Genomic DNA, 18,952 nt, shown 5'->3' with positions numbered 1-18,952 from the left:
CGATGTTGTCACAGGCACAACACCAAGATTCATCAAAAGACTGAGGATTGGCCTGAATGATACCTCCCTCATGATAATCTGATCCCTTACGATCGACAGGCTCAGGAACCCCGATGAACTGTCAGGTCACATCTGCCTACAAGTCCAAACGACGTATGACCAACGTCCGCTTATGTGAATCTTTCAGGTAAGAGGTGGACATGCTAATCCTACTGCGCCTGAGCAATTCATCCAAGACCCCTGAAGAAAACACTCAAGGTACGGAGATGGAGCATGGGCGGCCTTACGAGATCCTAGACCTTGGCGGCCTCAAATTCGGCTCAATACATGCGAACCCCAGACGCTACCTTGCGACCCCATCTTTCCTTTGACCGAATCCATACTCCCAGTATTACAGCAGAAATACTACCACTGCTTGATTCCGTGTCGTTTCACTCCACAGGTGCTCCTGAGGGGATTCGGGTGGCGCCCTCCCTTCAACGTCAAGGTCGGCGTACCATGTCCTCTCGCCCTATCTCCCGGTGTACTGCCAAACCCAGCCATATTGCGTGCGACCACTTGATTTGCAAACTGAACCTCGCGAAAGTCTTTCGGCGGATCCACGATCTGGAAACAGAGAGAAGAAGCTTCAGTAATCATGCCGCAGGTACACTTGATACCGGTGAACTTGACAGAAACAGATTCGGCCTGCTCTCCATATTCTTTCTTCATTTCGCGAGAGAGAGATCGGAAGCTGAGGAGACTGGTGACGGACCTGGAAGAGGCGATCGATACATCAGAAGGCTCCCTCTCTGCGTGATCGTTAAGGTTGTTCATCGACCGACTAGGTCGGAGGCGCTCCAGAGGGTGTGCACCACCGCGTATCGCCAGTCGCCTAGGAATTGCAGCCACACGTAGCAGTGCCAACTTGTACATTGTCGTATTTTTGATCTTGTTCTGGGCTTTCTCTGCGCGCCAGGATAAACCACAGCCTTCGCAGAATACACCGAATCGTATAGCTTTACTATCATCTTCGGACAACGGGATCAATTCCGGCTCGCTCATCGGTACGAATTGCTTGACCAGACCCTCTAGCTTGCACTTCGAACAAGATCGATGTGTGCATTCGCAGCTCAAGACGCTGACTGGATGCTGGCCTTGTGCGAAGCTGTGAATCTCGTGACCGCGGTGACACTTGCAACAGCGCCACTTGCTGTCGGATTTTGGTACCTCGTTCTCATCGTTAGAGAAAGCCATGGCATTTGAGACTGTTCCTTTGTCACTACTGGAGTAGGCGGAAGTGAAAGACTGGTTGTTAGGCGCGGATGTAGCAGGCCCATTGTGGCGATCTCGGACAGTCTTCTCCATCGTGGCCAGCGAGTCTCCGGTATATCTCGGTGTGAGGCTTGTGGGCGGAGTGGTATCGGTCTGCTGTATCTTGCTCTCTTGTAGTCGACGCTCTGCTTGAGCTCGTGCGCGTGCGACACTACCAGGGAGTTTCCTCGTCAGTCCTAATCCTGCATATTTGTAGCTTCCTCCAGTCATGTCGATTGAATACCTTAGGCCCTCATACCGAGCTCTCTGGGCAGATTCTCCAGATTCTGTCAACTGACTTATCTTATCGCCATCCGGGTTACTGATTGAGATGTTTGGTAGGCTCATCACCACGTGCTGTTGGTCTTTGGATTTTGCGAGGGAGTCCACTCGCTCCGGGCGCGAGACTTCAGAGTGTTCGCCTGATTGATGAATGTCAGACATTGTACCCGGGGAGATGACTGCGAAAGGCTTGCGTGGTATTGACAGTAAAGCGTTCACCAGTGCAAAAGATGGACTCGCGGCAAAGCTGAGCGAAGCAACAGGTCAAGCTGGCAGTAAATATTTGACCTGAAGCAACTTTCAGTGAACAATAAGTTAATGGCAGTAGAGCTAAAAATGAGGTGAACGTGGGTTGCGTGTGGGAATACAGCGTTTGCGTCTTCACTGTGGAGCCAGAAGATTCGACAAAGTGAACGGCATCTAAACAATCACCGCTAACACGTGCACATGGTCCAACTTGGAAACCAAGATGCAGGTGATGGCCGCAGCTGAGAGATAAGCGTGAAGATGCGAGGATGTGCAGCCTTTACTTCCTCATTCAGTCGCCGCTGACTATGATGAAACAACGTCTAGATGACACAAAAACTACTTGCTGCAGTATCGATGGATATTAGATGAACTAAGAACGTGGCAACACGATTCTACTCATTGTCGGATGCCATCCCCAACCATATTGTCTATCAAAACAATTTTATCGTCCAACGTAGCTCTCCAACGTTCCATTCGTAGGCCACTTCCTCGGCATTTGTAATCCTTGTCTTTATGAACACTATCATTTAGCAACGGTGCCATCTGGATCTCGCACTCACTGTTCATGCGATTCATGGTGGCATATGCAGCAGCAGATGACAGCAGGCCTGTATTCCTTATGAAGAAAGCAGAAGTATCTCAATGTAACCTCGATGACAGTTACCAGTAGCGTGGGATCGCTGCAATCATGACGGTGCTTGTGTGGAAAGGCTGCCAAGTTTCTAGAGCGGGTTATTTTTGTTCATGGTTTCTTGAGCAAATGTAGAAAGGGTTAGTATTGGATCGACTGAAGCGTATGAGGAGGCATGTAGAATGATGCTGATACCTACAGATGAATCAGATAACGACACTTACATATACACACTGGTGGTTTGGTTGTCAAGCTGATATTAAAGGCGGAGTATTTGTATGCTTTGTCGTCAAACTTACCATGAAAACTAGAACACCTTCGTGAACGGAAAAGTTGCTGACCAATGTCTATTCATCCCGTCGGAACCTCTTTATAGAAAGCCGCATAGGAAAGAAGCATATGGAAGACAAGTGTGGTTGCATTCGCTGTCTGTCTGTCTACTTAAGCTTAACCTGCAGCACACCTTTCCAAGCTTGCAGAGCACTGTCAACGTATTCGGCGGCGTAGAAATCGACATCGTCGTCAGTTAGCACTTCTTTCAACATCTCGCCCGTCTTGCCCCACCGTATCTGCGCCTTGATTGCAGCTTGGCCCTTCGTCTCGATAAGCTTGATATAGCTTTGCGCGACATCGCGTATCGCCTCGAAGCAGATCTTTGTCTTGCTCTCTATGTCATTGACCCAGTCTTTCGACAACTTGGCCTTCATGTTATGAGTCTTCGAGTTGATGACTTTCTCGCGTATGTGTTCGACCAGCTTGATGAGCGCGCGGAGAACTTCGAACTTGGTGTAGCAAGAGATGAGCATGTTCTCGTGGAACATAGTAGGCTCGTCTTCGGGTTTCAAGTTGGTAGCGCCGGGCATACGTAGTTTTTCCATTGCGATTCGCATAGCATGTATCTCTTCCGGTAGTACTTTTATTATGGAAGAGAGCGGCTCTGGGGACGCAAGTCGGGGGGAATCTTCCAACAGCATCATCTCAACGATAGAGTTGATATAGTCCCAGATTCCGTGAGCTGTAGATTCCGCAGGTGTCATGTTATGTTTAGTTTCTTTGATATGACTCTGAGGTGAAGCAGCCGAGCGTATCCATGCACCCTGAAATTCCCGCGTTTGTGTCTCTCTATAGAGTAGTCTACTGCTCGCATCCCAGGTATCAAGGCTTTCACATAGCCAGTTGATATTAGGGATCGTATTAGGCATGATGTATGGAAGTGGTCCAGGAGAACAAGAGTGCTCGTAGTTAGGGAATACGGACCTATCCACGTTGTCGGATATGTGTCGGTAGCCTACGTGAATTAGCCGGCGATCAACTACAACTTGAAAGACACTTACTACCCGGGTCAACAACCGGCAAATTATCAATCGGCTCGCCCTTTAATCGTGATATGCGGCGGCGCTCGACGTTGCATATGTGCTTTGTCAAGCTCGATTTGAATTTCCGCTTCATACCCAGAAGTTCCATAGCTTGGTCCCAAGGAAGCGATTGCAAATCAGCATATAAAGTATCATCAATCTTACGTTCCATTCTCTCCATAGTGCCAACAGCTTTGCCAAGTTCTTCTTCCGCCGAGAATCCTTGATAACCTTTAGCACCAAATGGGTGTGTCAGTGAGATCCGGGACAGAACATAGGGCGACAATGTATGCACCAGCATTTCCTTGCACTTGGTATGGCTGTACAATTGGAAGGCACATTTCCCAAGGCCGAGGTTCAGGTGCATTCGTGCAGCAAGTAGTGCTAGTGGCCTGTCCTGCTTCTCTTTATCGCAAGCCACCAGATGACGTGCGAGCATCGTAGCTTGAAGGAGGAGTCGCGAGTTTGGCGTTGTTCCGAAAGGATGAGTATCTTCTTTGTTATGCATAGCGTTACGATGCATCTGGAGGAGGATGTAGATTCCGACGATACCTTCTGAAGACTTGGGAGAGCGTAACCAGGGGGCTGTCAATGCGATGGACAAAGGCACTTCCATATAATCCTGCCATTTCGAACTCGGCTTTGTCGTTAGTGATATCCACAGGAGATAGGATAGCTTCAGGCGGTTTCCGTGATAGGTAACCGCGTCTTGGTACGGATACTTCTTTTCCTCCGACAACCTGAATATTTCTTTCCATTCCGCGTCCACAAAATTTGAAAACGTGTGACGATCTTCTCTACTCAATGCTTCCACAAACGGACGGATGTCCGCATAACATGTGATGAGATTTGCATGGGCTTTCCAGTAAGCCTCACAGTCGGCTAACATCGTAGTCCCTGGGACGACAGTCTGACGAAGTTTCATGTACGCCAATCTTAGGCTACGGTCCTGGGGTTGGAATTCATCCGGTTTGAAAGTGCGTCGTATGACATCAGAGATAAGGCGAATGCTATCGTCCTTGACACGTGTTGCTCGCGCGGCTTGTAGCAAACTTGTCCAAACATCTTGCCTCCAGGCGCAAGTTTCTCGAAGGCTAATCCTGTTAGCAGCTGTCTTGAGGAATGCCAGAGATCCATAGCTGCCGTTGTGAGCTGTAGCATCTCCTCTACACTAACTTGCCTTTCTTGGTGCGATATCACACGCTCAATATACGCAAGACACTGACTTTCAAGCAGAGACCACTCTCCACTGTTTTTTGGAAGCCTGATTCTCATATCCCACAAATCACCCTGATGCCTGGTCATTAGGTCCTGGAGGGCTGCAGGCGGCTGATTCCAGTACTCTAACAGCTCATTGCATTTGCCTTGCCGCGCGAAAATCTCACCCATGAAGCGTAGATCGCGTATATCTTTGAATGCGATCGGGTCATCAGGAGCCGCCTCGTATGCTTGCTTCATGAGTCTACGAGCCAGGTCGGATTGTAGCTTACTTTTCATCTCGCCTGATGGAAGTCCGCGCTGCTGTTCGGCAGCGAGTTGAATAGCAAGTATTTGCGTGAAGTGAGCATGCTTCTTCGCTGACACTGATCCAGTGCTATCCTTGGTCTCCTTGCTGTAGTGAAAGACAGCCTGTCGTGTGTTAGCAAGTGGCATCGAAGACAAGTCCAATAGTATCATGTAGTTCTCCGCTGTAAGAAGAAGGCACTAGGAGAATTATGTCTCCTGATGGCCCCGAGTCACTCGTATGAGGGGCCAGTTTCGACTTCTTACATACCAGGCGGAAGTCTTCCCAGCATTCTTCAGCCAATGCTACTTTGCCCAAGGCAGACCAGAGTTCTTGACGATCTTCTTTACGGCCCAACGCTTTCGCAGCACGTTGCCAAACTTTGAGGTTGCCGTCGCCCACTCCGCTGATGTTAAGGTTGTTATCCTGGTCTCTCCGCGTTGCTTCCGCTAGGATTTGGTATAGGTAAGAAAGCAACCGAACATCATCTACTCCTGGCTGTTCCCAGGCCTGTTGGACTAGTTTTACAACATCGTTGTGTCCATGGTTGAGTGTGAGACCTAGACGAGCTTTCCATGCCTGCTCAAAATTTAGCGTGGCAACGTCATATCAAGCTCAGAGTAGCGTACCAGAAGAAATGGGTTTTTGGGTGTCTTCTTGAGCGACTTTTGCACGAAGGAATCTGCGAACTTCGGTTTGGGGTAATCGCGCTGAGCCTTGCACAATTTCTCCCAGCTGTTGCACGCCATGAGAACAGGTACTTAAGCGCGATTGGGTATCGCAGAAACAAGAGAGATAAACCAGAGACTAGCGATGCTCGAACAATGGCAAATATGTGGTGATTGGCTGGGGAATTATATGTTGCTGGCGGGGACGTGTAGAGACGGAAAATGATGTTGGGGGCGTTCGGGCGGAAGTCGGAGGAAAGTCCCGACTGCAAATTCACTACACGCAGCAAATGAGGCAGCCTCTCATTTGCCAGTTGCCTGAACGATTGATATTTCCATATCCTGACTGTGTTTACGGAACCTTCCTCCGCCAGCACAGTGATGTGAATCATAGCGAATACTCTCTGAGTAGTTTCTGCCTACCGCAACTTACGAAATATATGCTCCTCATTGAGCACGTACAGGTGATGTCAAAGTTCATTCAAAGTGGCGGAACCTTGGACATGTCTGCGATGGAGAAGCTCGTTGTTATCAATTTGCATCCTCAAGACAAACTCTGCTACCATTTAAATATGTTTTAGACGTAAAATACTACGTATGCTTTTAGACTTAGCTTTTACCTAGACAACTTTCAGGATACAACTCAGACACCACGAGCTGCAACATCATGACGATAAAGTAGCATACGAACATAACAGCTCAAATTGGCGTAATCTGACTATGAAATCTGGTTATGCACAGTTGGTGACTTTCAATTTCAGGTATAACATATACCTCATTCATGGATTACTATACTAGATACTTGATCGCGAAAGAATCTGACCCTATGCAAGTACTAAGCCCGCCGCAATATCGTCTCGGGAGTTCAGTCGCAAGATGACCAGACTAAGAAAGGTATGTGACAGTTATATGCACAAGTATATGCTGCCTCGATATTAGGACAGCCTAGTCAACCTCCATATCCATGTCTCCGTCTTTATCCGCATTTGCAGACCTAGCAACACCACGCTTCGCTTCATACCTTTGTTTGAACTTGTCTTTCGATGGTATGGAACGTGCACCTAAGGCGCCCATGGGCGAGCCATCGCTCCCAAAGATCCTGTTCTTACCGTCGTTGCCACGCTTAGAGTTAGCCGCCTTCCTACGTTCCCGGTCCTTCTTGCGCTCTGCCGCCAAATGCTTCGCGATAGCGGCCTGCTTGATGAGGTCCCCAGTGTCTTCCTTGACGGTAGTATAGATCTTACGGAAATCCTCATATGCTGGATCTTGGATACTGTCGAGAAAACCTGTAAGCTGTACTTCCGTCCAATGCTTAGCCTCTTGTGCAAGGACAGCCGCGACGACAAGTTGCTGTAACGCACCATCCTCGTCTTTGCAGATGCGCTCCGCGGTCCCGGTCGGGGCGAAGATAGTCTTGATGGCCTCCTTGAGAACTTCGGGATTGGAAGAACGGAAGACCAACAGTTCGACGAGCTTCGCGTGCGCGGCTGATCTCAGTGTATTGTAGTCCAATTCCTCTGCCAGGGCGTAGATGTGGAGACGGTATGCATATTCGGCAATACCGACGAGGGCAACTGTGGCAGGTAAGGGTGGAATCTCGTTCGGGATGAGAGTTGCATGATAGAATTTGAAGGTGGTCTGCTTGAGTTGGCCGCCTTCTGAGCCTGGAAGGAACCTATAGTCTGATGTGTAGACTATGCTATAGATCAGTATGTTTTTCAAACTCACCAACGTACACGACACTTACTGAAATTGACAATGCGGTCTACCAGGATAGGATGAAAGTGAGCCGGCAGATTTACACAACCTGGTCGATTAGGGCTCATCGCCTGGTCATGTCAGCCTTCAGTCTACGACGCCTAAGGTCCCAGTAGCAGCTCATCAACCCAAGGATATGATCCTGACTAGGTTGGAGGCGAACAAAAAAGAGGTAATCTTACACCACCTGGAAATAGCCCCTCCTGCAACGCCTTCGAGCCGCCAATCAACATGATGGAATGTACCTGAAACTCCACACCAGCAACAGTGATCAGAGTAAAGTCGCGACCAATTGGCGTATCAAGCAACAACTCAGCGTGCCTGAATATTGTCATTAGTCACTGCAACCACCTTCCTGGAGTGAGGTGTTGTTTACTCGGTATGTAACTTCTGCGCTGTGGGCAGAGGATCCCAGCCCTTCTTGAAAACCTTACGCAGAAGATTGGACGCATCACGCGGGTCAACCGGTGGCTGTCGGAGAGAGGCAGTATCGCGCTGCAGCTGTGGCGGCTTGACCTGGGACATCGGAGTGGCCATGGGTGTGGATAAAGAGAGCGGGCTATCCGTTACGAATGCTGACTGGGGAATAATCGCTTCAAACAAACCAAAACTTTGACATGGTGCGAAGGCAGCAGAGTCAGAAAACGGGATGGAGAAACTTGCGACCTGCTCGTTTGTTTGCGGGTCTCGTGTGCGATATCGTCTTTCTCTTTTTCAGAGTAGGACGCAAATTTTGGGGATTTCAGGGAGGCAAATGCAAACGCATGTAGGAACTCGACCGATCCGCAGAGAGCTGTTGTATTATAAACCCGTGTTACTCGTACAATCGTGTTCCCTAGAGACCCAGCTCTTAAAATGTTGGCCTCGTTCTCTCACCCTTCCACAGTCCCATAACCTCTCCCGTCTCTCCGACCCACTCCCTGACGCCAGTGACAACGGCCTTCGCCATGCCCGCGTTTGTTCCACTTCTTGCTCTCCTCTTGCCCTCCATCCCACTGCTCACTCCGCCAACTCCAATACCCGTCCCGCTGCCAAACGACTCTGGTGCTTTCCCTGGCATGATATAGCTGCTACCGTCTCCAGTCGCGTACTCGGAGCCCATTGAGGGAAGAACGTTCTCGCCAGCGGACAAGGAGACGAACAAGGCAAAAGGAACTAGCCAGACGCATAGGCCGAAGTAGGATGCGATCTCGGTGAAGGTGGGAATGTTGACGTCGCGGGAGTATGAGTACGAAGAGTATGTGTTCGCTGGCGGAGCGCTAAAGTGACGAAACCAAAGATAGTGATTTGCGATCACGAGGGCTAGAAAGATGCTTAGTACAGACATGAAACGGACTCAGAATAAGGTACAACATACCGCAAGAGACCAAGAACAGTGGGTCCGTGAGCTTGACAATGGGAAATCGCCTGAGGTTCTGCGCATAAATGACATGCGACACAACACTCAACGCGCTGAGTCCGACTGGAAACCGATCGACGACTAGAAGCAAGATTTGGATACCGACCACGCCATAGATGAGTCGGTACAGTAGCTTCTTTGCGAATACGGTATGCTCTTCCACAAGCTCAGAGAGGTAGTACAGGCCGGAAGCTACGTTGCGTCAGCTCCGTGAACCAAAGACTATGTGCATGGCTGCAAAGTACCTATGGCAAGCGTCAAGAAGGCGAAGCCCAAAATGACACCCACATATCCAAGCAACGGCAGTATCCACATGTTGACTTGTGACACTTCAGGGGGATGTGAAGAAGGATGGAATCTGGAAGTTTGGTGGGCGCACGATGAGGTCAGTCCAAAGGTGGCATCAAGGCTAGCGGAGAAACCCGTGGACCCGCGGCAAAGTGTGGGGTGCAACACCAAAAAGTCGTCGAACTCTTGGCTTGAGTGAATCGACCAACCGACACATCACGCTCGCTTCCCGCAGGCCCCTTGTAGCCCCCCAGTCGCACAAGTCAAAGCGAACCAAAGAGTACTGCGCTTGTTGCAGAGAGAGTCACAGCCCACAACCGCAACCATGTCGCGCCCCGAAGACATCCTGTACGCACGCCTCTTCGCAATATCGCAAGTCGCATAGCGAGGAATCCAACGCTTACGTTTCTACAGACCCCCCGATCTCTTCTACAATGACTCGGAATCGCGAAAATACACAACCTCTTCGCGTATCCAGAAGATTCAATCCACAATGACCCATCGCGCCCTCTCCCTCCTCGCACTTTCCTCGCCCTCCATGATTCTCGACATTGGCTGCGGCTCCGGTCTTAGTGGCGAGATCCTGTCGCAAACCGCAGAACAAGGCACACCTGGCGGCCCACACGTATGGATTGGCTTTGACATTAGCGCATCCATGCTGGGCGTTGCGTTGGAGAAAGAGGTAGAAGGAGATTTGCTGCTAGCCGACGCAGGCCAAGGTGTACCGTTCAGACCAGGAACCTTCGACGCTGCCATCAGTATCAGTGCAGTCCAATGGCTGTGTAACGCTGAAACTAGCGAGGAGAGTCCTGCGGGCAGATTATCGAGGTTCTTCAACCAGCTCTATGCGAGTCTGAAGAGAGGAGGGAGGGCTGTCTGTCAGTTCTACCCAAAGAACGATGCACAGAAGAAGATGGTGGCGCAGGCAGCCATCAAGGCCGGTTTCGGTGCGGGTCTTCTTGAGGATGACATGGGAACCAAGAGCGCAAAGACATATCTTGTCCTAACTGTGGGCGGAGGAGCGCTCGATGGCGACATCACAGGTGTTGTGAGGGGCATGGAAGGCGTTGACGTCGATGATGCACGAAGAAAGGCAAAGGGCATGAAGAGAGGTGAAGAACGCAAGGGCAGCAAAGCATACATCATGAAGAAGAAGGAGCAGATGGAGAGGCAAGGCAAGGTTGTCAAGGCGTCGTCCAAGTACACTGGCAGGAAGAGGAGGATCCAATTCTAGATATACCCACGACACCATCATCACGATGTTACGCATAGCACGGAGTTCTGGTTCTGGCATTTTCAGGAGGGTATAAGAATGGTCAATTCAATCATGCAGCATGCTATATACCACCTACAAGTACAGCTCTATTCACATTCCAGCTGGTAGTTGTACAAGTGCCATTGCGTCCAATCGTTAAGAAAATGTGTTATTGCTCCCTATCATAGGTTAACCCAATGTGAGCCGAGGCCTAGATTTGACGGTATCATCGCGCTAGATCAAAGCTTAGCAAACACGAAGACCATGATGGTTAAATCATGCCTTCTCCATCTGGTTCAGAACTGCGCGGGTGAACTCGTGGGTGGTGGTGTTGCCTCCCATGTCGCGTGTGCGGGCGGTGCTAGAGAGTGTTAGTCATGGATTACTTTCTGACTTGACAAAGAAAACTCACCCGTCAGCGATAACCTTGTAGACGGACTGCGAGATGCGGTTGGCGTGGTCATCGAGACCAATGTGACGGAGCATCATGGCAGCGGACAAGATCAGAGCGGTGGGGTTGGCCTGGTCCTTGCCCTTGATGTCGAGACCGACGTGACGGCATCCAGGCTCGAAAACGGCGACGTTGCGGCCCATGTTGCAACCGGGGACGATACCAGGGCCACCGACAAGACCGGCACCGATGTTGGACAGGATACCTCCGTACAAGTTGGGCATGACCATGACGTCGAATTGCTGTGGCCTTGAGACACACTGCATGGAGGCGTTGTCGACGATCATGTCGTTGGTCTCGAGAGTGGGGTAGTCCTCACCAACACGCTTGACAGTGTTGCGGAACAGACCATCGGCAAGCTTCATGATGTTGGCCTTGTGGATGCAGGTAACCTTCTTGCGGTTGTTGGCGAGCGCAAAGGCGAAGGCAAACTTGGCGATGCGCTCCGACTTCTCACGGGTGATGATCTTGAGCGACTCAACGACGCCGTTGACCGACTGGTGCTCGAGACCGGAGTATTCACCCTCGGTGTTCTCACGGATAATGCAGAAGTCGATGTCCTTGTGGCGTGTCTCGTAGCCGGGGATGTTCTTGAGGAGGACGATGGAGGCGTAGATGTCGAGCTCTTGACGGAGAGCAACGTTGAAGGAACGGTGGCCGGAGCGCTCGACGGGAGTGTGGAGGATACCCTTGAGACCGAGCTTGTTGCGCTTGAGCGAAGCAATCGACTCGCGGAGGAGCTCCTCGGAGTGGACGTTGCCCGAGTCGACACCAGACACGTCGACCTGCTCCCACTCAATGGGGACGTTGTCCGCCTTGAAGATCTCCTTGACCGACTCGGAGACCTCAGCACCGATACCGTCACCTGCGCATGTTCAGAAAGTATATCGGGTTTATGGGCGGCTATCGCGCGTACCAGGAATCAAGGTGACAGTGTATTTGCCGCCGAACTTGGTGGGCTTGAAGATATCCTGGGTGACCGTGGCCATTGCTGTCGCCGCGTTAGACTCTGCACTGCTCCGAATACTTCAGGGCGTCTTCGTACATCGAGTAGGCATTGGGGAAGCCCATCGAGCGGCAGGCTTCGCGCCCCGCAGGAGCGTCTGTATGGGCGCATTAGCACTCGAATTTCCGCCATGACCGCCAATTGCAAGCGCATCGACATGTCCGTACCTGCGCTGTTCGTTGAGAGGTCCTCGACAACATGGTGGAGTTGCGGCGTTGGGCTGGTGGTGAGGGATTTGAGGTAGAGAGAAACCAGCTCGAGCTGCCGTCCCCCGAAAATGCATCCGAACCGAAGGAAGAAACCGCGCTTGGCAAATGACCGCATCCGTCCTTCCGCCGCGGCTCGCTCTGTCTGTTGCATCCGGCGCAGCCCTGTTCGTGCCTTTCACTCTCTATGCTACTTGCTTTTTCTTATTTTTGCTCGTGTCCTAGTCGGTATATACTCCGATTTTCCACAACTGCCCAGCCCTTTGTGCGCAATCCACCACGGCCTCATTTGCATGTGATAGTACCGACCATGGTTCTCGTAGTGCATGCGTGTTTCATCCGTGCCAGGTTTCAGGTGACAAGCAGTCAAAACGGCAGTTGGCCCTCTTCATAGTATTATGCAACTGTTTTTACGATGCGCAATGGCATTCTGAGACTGCTTTGCCTTGTAGGTTTTGCCGGATATCCTCACCATGTTTTGTCATTTCGTCGGATGGCAAAGAAAATCCATCTTTCATATGTATTCAGCAAAAGTCGTAATCCAGATACTTGAGTTACAGAGAATGCCAGACGTCGAAAGAGCAGGAAGAGATAATCATGTGGAACGACGGCGACTACCGTGGTCTTAAGCTACTGAACGTGTGCTGCTCCACGGAGCCACATCTTTGTTCGAACAATCGAAAAGCATCTTCCAGCACGATATAAGGACGATTACGGCATACATCGGTTTTCATATATATAGCTGAGCTCCAGATGCCTCTCAGTTGACTCTCACTTGAGCCTTGGTAGACGTGGTGATCGCGATGTCAGCGACACTCCTTCAGCACACGTCACGCACGAGGCTGGCCTTACTTTCACCTCACTGCTCGTCTGTCTTCGCTTGCCACTAGCATATAAGATGGTCTTCCATCCCTTCATCCATTTCTTCTACCTATCACTTCCACTCCTCTTTTGTTTGGCCATGCACTGGACTCCCTTGTGACACTCGTACTACGAATAGCGATCTAGCCGATACATGAACATAAGTCGCCATTCGTAGCTCGCCAGTCAGGGACAAAGCGTTCTAGCTACGAAGGTTCCCTTGCTTCCAGTGCCACAAGCACTGTGCTTCAGAAGCCCTATCAGCCCTCAACGACCAACTTGCTAGCTTGTGTAGTTCTGTTTAACCGTCTAGGTGATCTTGCTACAGTCACCATTTCATCATCGCTTACCATTGCCATCCAGTTGTAATCAAAGATATATCGATCGTCTCACGGTAAAGCTCTGGAAATGAAAGTCGTGGAGAAGGATTCGGACAGAATAGCCGAGGTCAACGTCTTCGTCGAAGGCCAAGTTCCGGCATTGAAAGAGTACGGTAAGTATATCGATCCAAGGGACAAAGCGATATGTTGCTACGTGGCCCTGTATGAAGGCGATAAGCCTCGTATCAGAGGCCACTTCTCTGGCACGGTAAGTCGTACTTGTGCAGGCTCAATAGGCTTATCTGACCAATTCTCAGACTCTGGCCGTGGCCTGGGATACTATTGTGGACGGAGTACTTCGCAAGGCAAACTCGTACGCAGCCAAAGCCGTAAGCTTCCAGCACAAAAGGAAGATAGAAACAGTAAAGTTTTTGTACAAGACTACGAAGGGGATCATTGATACCGACATCACCGTGGCGCCACTGCTAGGTTTCGCTACGACACAAAACAATGACCCTGAGACAATCGGGACTTTGGAACTGCGTCTATACATTACCCGACAGCTAGGGACTTGGCACGATATAGGTGAAGTTAAAAAGTACTTCACGGTTGGAGGTAGCATCGGGGACAAGCAAACAGGTAGTATGGAACAGAAGGTGAGTTACAAGGTCATCCCTCCGACTTTCGAGATGTCGTTCGAGATGAACGCTGCTCTTCTAGAGGACAGGCAGCCAAATCTTCAACAGCGCAAGGTGGATGCGAAACGTCCAGGCACAGAGCCCTGGGCCATATTTCGTTTCCACTATCGACGTCAAGGTGAGTTCGTCAGGCATCATTCTCGAACATTGTGCTTACACGGTTGTTCAGAAGAGATTTCAGCGCGAGAAATAAAGATGACTTATGACCCGAACAGCAAAGAGAAACCTAAACCGCATACCTTATTTCTAAATCCCGTACCCACTCTGCAATTGGGCGAAAAACCGTGTAAGAACGACGGGGACGCCTTGTCCCGATCATCATCATCTCCAATGCCTTCTGGCAAACCTTCTACTCCGGCAAGAAGCGCAAAGCCGGGCCTCAAAGTAAGAGTCAAAAAGGCGCTCGACAGTCTCGAGTCTGAGAGGGACGCTCCTACTATCTCTACTGGCAACGATGGCGACAAGGTTGTTGACAAAATTGCTGTTACGCCTCCTGAGCCGGCAGCCAACTGTATCGCAAAGTTGTCTGATCTTCCAGGTCTCGAGACTAAGCCCACACTTTTACATCCAGAAATACCCGCGGTCGCAGCGGAAGAAACAATTGGGAAGCCTCCACAGTCGCCCATCACGCAAGGAAAGAAGCCGATTGAGAGACCAGCGCCAATTAGTGGTATCACGAGTGCGCGAAAGAAGCCAGATACCCTGCCCGTCGCAGCGATACCGACCAAGCGTCAGATATCCACCAAAGATAGCGCGACGTCCGAGCCAAAGCGCACCAAGGCCGTCGTGACGCCTCCTGCACCCTTCATCGAGCCTATAGTTCCAAGTACCCCTCTGCGCTCACCTACCCCAAAGCCCATGTCAATCGAGCGACAGCTTGCGGATCAGCGCAAGAAGCTCGAAGAACTGCGTAAGAAGCGTAGCGATACTGCTCACAAACAAGCTGTGATCGACAAAGAGATGATCCCCTACAAGCAGCGTATGGCCGAGGAGCTGGATCGTCTCCATCAAATGATGACAGAAGAGGAGAACGCTTATACTGAGGAGACTGAACACTACAGTGCTAGTATCAGGATTCTGCAAGAGTTCAAAAAGGCAGAAGGTGGCAACTAGGCTGGTGGTTAAGTGCAAGTTCGACAAAAGTGCGTCAGAAGGAGTATGGCGCTGAGGTGAAGAGGTGAGGCCTGGAGTGATTCGGAGTTTTTGAGTACTTCAGACGAGTTTATCAAAGCCCAGCTGGCAACTACCAACGGCATTGAATTCTTGAATGGATCGACAATTGCTTAGTGAGGCGACTACCAATGCCACGAGGGGGAAAAGTGCTTATAGTTGCTTAACATCATGTAATCAGTAGTCAACACAAGGTACTGATGAGCATAGTTTGGGTTGAAGGACTATCCAGTTATGCGACGGCTAATTTGGTTTATTGCCCTGGCGTCCGCTCTCTTGCTACCCTCATGTTCGCCTTGATCCTCTCCAGCAGCTCAGCTGTCGTTGCGAGTGGAGAGGGGTGTAGATTCCTCTGCCATATTGTTAGCACAAAACTGCTTGATTGAAGTCATCCATGTTCTGCATAATGCCAAAGCAGTTTGACAGTAGCCAGAACTAGGGTGGATCTTGTCGGATCTCTCAGCTGTGAGAGGACTTACGTGCTTGAGCCAGGTAACGCATTGGTCGTGTGTCCATGTCTCTGGGTCTGAAACGATATTAGCAAAGTCGAAAATAGTGTCATTCGACAATCTAAGGGGCATGAATTTGCGTACCTCCAGTAGGGTCTTGACTGGGAAAGATGTCTTGCCCCCAAATACTCCATGCTGCAACACCAGCAACTACTGCAGCAAAAGCAAAAAACGGACCCTGTGTTGTCTTAGTATAGGACGAAAGCGACATGCAGAAGGCCCACTACGTATAGCAGATGCCAGGATAGCCATGAGTAACCTACACGTTGTTGCACCGCGCGATCGATAGGAGTCGGCATGCTGAAGGATGGAAGTGGAAGTCGTGGCTAGGAGAACTGGTGAGATTTAAGAGTTTTGAGCGCAGCTGTGGAGCTCGAATGAGATATTTGTCTGGATTTCGCGGGGTTTGTAGGATTTAAGTGTAGGCAGCGCTGTCTCACATGCAACGCATCTACATTCCAAGGTTGCCTCGCTCGTTTACGCCACACACGTCGTCACCCCACCAAGCCCGAAGCAGCAACGCTTGCGGCCAGCCCCTTTGTAGCCCGTGCTTTTCAAGCGAGGTCTCCCCGGGGCCAGAGTCCACAACAATATTGCGTTCCCGAACTTCACGATCGATTCCGAATTCCAACGACCCGTCAACACACAAATCGTCAAGATGCCTTCCGAAGTTTCCGACATCAAGCAGTTCATCGAGATCTGCAGACGCAAGGATGCCAGCTGTACGTCTACCAATTTTGTTAGGGGGAGGTTGCGGTCGCAGTAGGAAGAGGAATTGTGCACAAGAAGCGGGAGATGCAGAAAGCTGCGACAATCGAGGCAGAGAATGTGATGAGAGATCTGGACTGACAGTATTGTAGCCGCCCGCATAAAGAAGAACAAGAAGGTCAACAACATCAAGTTCAAGGTCCGATGCTCCACCAACGTCTACACCCTCGTCCTTAAGGACACCGACAAGGCCGAGAAGCTCAAGCAGAGTCTGCCCCCGGGTACGCACAAACAATCAATAACACGTGGCCAGCGACGTGAGTCTAACATTTGCAGGTCTTACCATCACCGACGTCGGCAAGAAGAACCCCAAGGGCAAGCGCACCGCATAAACGGATCGAACGCATAAGGAACTGAGGACGGAAGTGTGCAAGGACATCAACGCATGATGCGCACGAAGCACGAAGGCATGGCGGGCGGCGTCTCAACGGATAAATTTTGTTCAATGGCAACTACGGAACCCTTCAGATTGGGTTACCACCAGGAATGAAAAAAGTCAAACTTCATTCCGAATCACGACTTGTTTCCGACGTGCACCAAGAATCATCATGTATCATGATCAATATTGCTGAACAGCTAGTTACCGAGTCATTACAGATATGGCTACTAATACAGCGATTGCTTCGGCTGCTTCTGTCCTTGTTTCACGTTGAACTTGTACTGATCTTTGCGGTCTAGATACACAACCTTGCTATCCAATCCAGCCGCATGTACCGCCTTCTTGAAGTCGTCCAAGGGACTCAGGAAAACATCGTAATCGTCGTAGTGGATCGGGATTGTGAGGTCGGGGTTGATAAGCTGCATCAGCTGTACACCCTGTTCTGCGTCCATTGTGACCATCAGCAACGGCATCTTGGGACCAGGAATTGTGGTGCCTCCCAGATGGACTAGCATCAAGTCGATGTTGTGATCCTTGTACCGCTCAGGGATCTCCTTGAGCTCGTCTACCATCAGCGTGTCGCCAGAGATATAGATTCGGTATCCATTCTCAAAATCGCTACCGTCGCTAGAGGAACCATCCGAGTACCCGAGCTCAACCATCCAGCCGTTTGTAGGTGGTACAGCGCCAAGAATCTCATTTGCAACATTTAACGGGCCAGGAGGTACATGTTTTCCAGGCATTCCTGTGACTTTGATGCTGGGCTTTGGACCGCTACCACTTGTTTGGTCTGACTGCGATACATCGAGAAGCAAACTGTGCCAGAAGTCGAGCGCATGTACGTTCTTGAATGATTCTTCGCCTTTGCCTGTCAAGCATTCCTTGGCGTGTGGCGTAGTGATGATTGGGAGACCCTTTGACAGTTTCTCCTCTACTTCTCGGTCAAAGTGATCTTCATGGTAATGCGAAAGCAGAATCACGTCGATCCTTGGTAGCTCTTCCAAATCGATCGCGGGGTTGGTCTGTCTTGTTGCACCGACACCTGGTCCTAGATGAACATGATCGCCAGCATGGAGGAAGTTGGGATCTGTGAGAATGCGGATGCCTTCCCACTCTAGAATTGTAGTGGCAGTCCCGACGAAGAAGAGTGAAGCATTTGTTGAGGCGTCTGGGGCGTTTTGGGGATGAATCTTGGTCTCTTTGGCGTCGGGTAAAGAGGCAGGGACGTCAGTGTTAAGTTTTGTAGGTGGGCCTGAGCCGTCTGGTGTGATTCGTATGCGCTTCATGCTTGCGCCTGACATGGTGTTTTGCTAGGTAAGATGGATGTTGTAGAAGGGGAATCGTGTCGCTCTATCTTCTTCTTCCGTAAAGATTCTTTGGACTGTGACTCTCCGATCTTGGGAGTATTCGACCTCTTTACTGTAGGTGATGAAGTGCGGGCAAGCCGAAAGCAACGGTGTAAGGGCAGACAAGAAAAGAGGGCAAAGAATAGGAAGCGCGCTTCGTCTTTGGTGTAGAAAGCCATCACGTAACTCGTAAACAGCAATGACGACAAGACGTGGTAATGGTGTAAATACGGCAGGGTATGCGATGATCATGGGAACAGCTTGTCTAAACGCATCTGAAATGTTCAATCGCTGCATCGCAGCTACTCCTTAAGTACCCATGGCGCAGAGATAAGCCCAAGACTACGGAAGGTGGCTGTGAGCATGCCTGTGCCCGGACACGCGTATCTCTGACTTGTAGTACAAGGAAGAGCGATGCTTGCGAGTCGCAGAGGCTGAGATGTAGAGGGGTGGAGCTCCCCCGTTGGACTCCGCTGTGGCTGATGTCTCTACGATGCGGGACCCCTGCTGCGCCAAGCCACGTACATCGGGGGTGAGCAATGAACACCTGGCGAGT

At 50.5% G+C, this 18,952-nt stretch overlaps 10 protein-coding genes across 10 annotated transcripts; 3 read left to right on the top strand and 7 right to left on the bottom strand.

Annotated features, from left to right (window-relative positions):
* Positions 1 to 405: 405 nt before the first annotated feature.
* Positions 406 to 1,737, bottom strand: AA0111_g9220 (hypothetical protein; the record flags this gene model as incomplete). Its single annotated transcript, XM_028655755.1, has 1 exon — positions 406 to 1,737. The coding sequence occupies one exon, from the start codon at positions 1,735 to 1,737 to the stop codon at positions 406 to 408; it is 1,332 nt and encodes a 443-aa protein (XP_028503212.1).
* A 1,155-nt stretch (positions 1,738 to 2,892) lies between these two features.
* AA0111_g9219 (hypothetical protein) lies at positions 2,893 to 6,063 on the bottom strand (the record flags this gene model as incomplete). Its single annotated transcript, XM_028655753.1, has 5 exons — positions 2,893 to 3,743; positions 3,790 to 4,962; positions 5,037 to 5,439; positions 5,585 to 5,893; positions 5,944 to 6,063. The coding sequence occupies 5 exons, from the start codon at positions 6,061 to 6,063 to the stop codon at positions 2,893 to 2,895; spliced, it is 2,856 nt and encodes a 951-aa protein (XP_028503258.1).
* Positions 6,064 to 6,927: 864 nt separating this feature from the next.
* Positions 6,928 to 8,277, bottom strand: AA0111_g9218 (hypothetical protein; the record flags this gene model as incomplete). Its single annotated transcript, XM_028655752.1, has 4 exons — positions 6,928 to 7,676; positions 7,730 to 7,811; positions 7,923 to 8,061; positions 8,117 to 8,277. The coding sequence occupies 4 exons, from the start codon at positions 8,275 to 8,277 to the stop codon at positions 6,928 to 6,930; spliced, it is 1,131 nt and encodes a 376-aa protein (XP_028503257.1).
* Positions 8,278 to 8,590: 313 nt separating this feature from the next.
* On the bottom strand, positions 8,591 to 9,454 carry AA0111_g9217 (hypothetical protein; the record flags this gene model as incomplete). The annotated part of the gene is made up of 3 exons (XM_028655751.1): positions 8,591 to 9,042; positions 9,098 to 9,331; positions 9,385 to 9,454. 3 exons carry the CDS (start codon positions 9,452 to 9,454, stop codon positions 8,591 to 8,593), a joined length of 756 nt encoding a protein of 251 aa, XP_028503262.1.
* A 298-nt stretch (positions 9,455 to 9,752) lies between these two features.
* AA0111_g9216 (hypothetical protein) lies at positions 9,753 to 10,661 on the top strand (the record flags this gene model as incomplete). The annotated part of the gene is made up of 2 exons (XM_028655750.1): positions 9,753 to 9,775; positions 9,842 to 10,661. 2 exons carry the CDS (start codon positions 9,753 to 9,755, stop codon positions 10,659 to 10,661), a joined length of 843 nt encoding a protein of 280 aa, XP_028503261.1.
* Positions 10,662 to 10,958: 297 nt separating this feature from the next.
* On the bottom strand, positions 10,959 to 12,339 carry AA0111_g9215 (Isocitrate dehydrogenase [NAD] subunit 1; the record flags this gene model as incomplete). The annotated part of the gene is made up of 5 exons (XM_028655749.1): positions 10,959 to 11,043; positions 11,095 to 11,998; positions 12,050 to 12,124; positions 12,179 to 12,236; positions 12,307 to 12,339. The coding sequence occupies 5 exons, from the start codon at positions 12,337 to 12,339 to the stop codon at positions 10,959 to 10,961; spliced, it is 1,155 nt and encodes a 384-aa protein (XP_028503260.1).
* A 1,275-nt stretch (positions 12,340 to 13,614) lies between these two features.
* Positions 13,615 to 15,337, top strand: AA0111_g9214 (hypothetical protein; the record flags this gene model as incomplete). Its single annotated transcript, XM_028655748.1, has 3 exons — positions 13,615 to 13,794; positions 13,844 to 14,342; positions 14,394 to 15,337. 3 exons carry the CDS (start codon positions 13,615 to 13,617, stop codon positions 15,335 to 15,337), a joined length of 1,623 nt encoding a protein of 540 aa, XP_028503259.1.
* A 310-nt stretch (positions 15,338 to 15,647) lies between these two features.
* AA0111_g9213 (hypothetical protein) lies at positions 15,648 to 16,202 on the bottom strand (the record flags this gene model as incomplete). The annotated part of the gene is made up of 4 exons (XM_028655747.1): positions 15,648 to 15,746; positions 15,874 to 15,920; positions 15,988 to 16,081; positions 16,167 to 16,202. The coding sequence occupies 4 exons, from the start codon at positions 16,200 to 16,202 to the stop codon at positions 15,648 to 15,650; spliced, it is 276 nt and encodes a 91-aa protein (XP_028503266.1).
* A 359-nt stretch (positions 16,203 to 16,561) lies between these two features.
* Positions 16,562 to 17,003, top strand: AA0111_g9212 (hypothetical protein; the record flags this gene model as incomplete). The annotated part of the gene is made up of 3 exons (XM_028655746.1): positions 16,562 to 16,625; positions 16,764 to 16,892; positions 16,948 to 17,003. 3 exons carry the CDS (start codon positions 16,562 to 16,564, stop codon positions 17,001 to 17,003), a joined length of 249 nt encoding a protein of 82 aa, XP_028503265.1.
* A 274-nt stretch (positions 17,004 to 17,277) lies between these two features.
* Positions 17,278 to 18,336, bottom strand: AA0111_g9211 (hypothetical protein; the record flags this gene model as incomplete). The annotated part of the gene is made up of 1 exon (XM_028655745.1): positions 17,278 to 18,336. The coding sequence occupies one exon, from the start codon at positions 18,334 to 18,336 to the stop codon at positions 17,278 to 17,280; it is 1,059 nt and encodes a 352-aa protein (XP_028503264.1).
* Positions 18,337 to 18,952: the final 616 nt, after the last annotated feature.

The sequence above is a fragment of the Alternaria arborescens genome (assembly GCF_004154835.1).
Source record: "Alternaria arborescens strain FERA 675 chromosome Unknown contig_25, whole genome shotgun sequence".
NCBI lineage: Eukaryota > Fungi > Ascomycota > Dothideomycetes > Pleosporales > Pleosporaceae > Alternaria > Alternaria arborescens.
The sequence above is the reverse complement of the archived record's forward strand: the minus strand, read 5'-3'. Positions and strand labels throughout refer to the sequence as shown.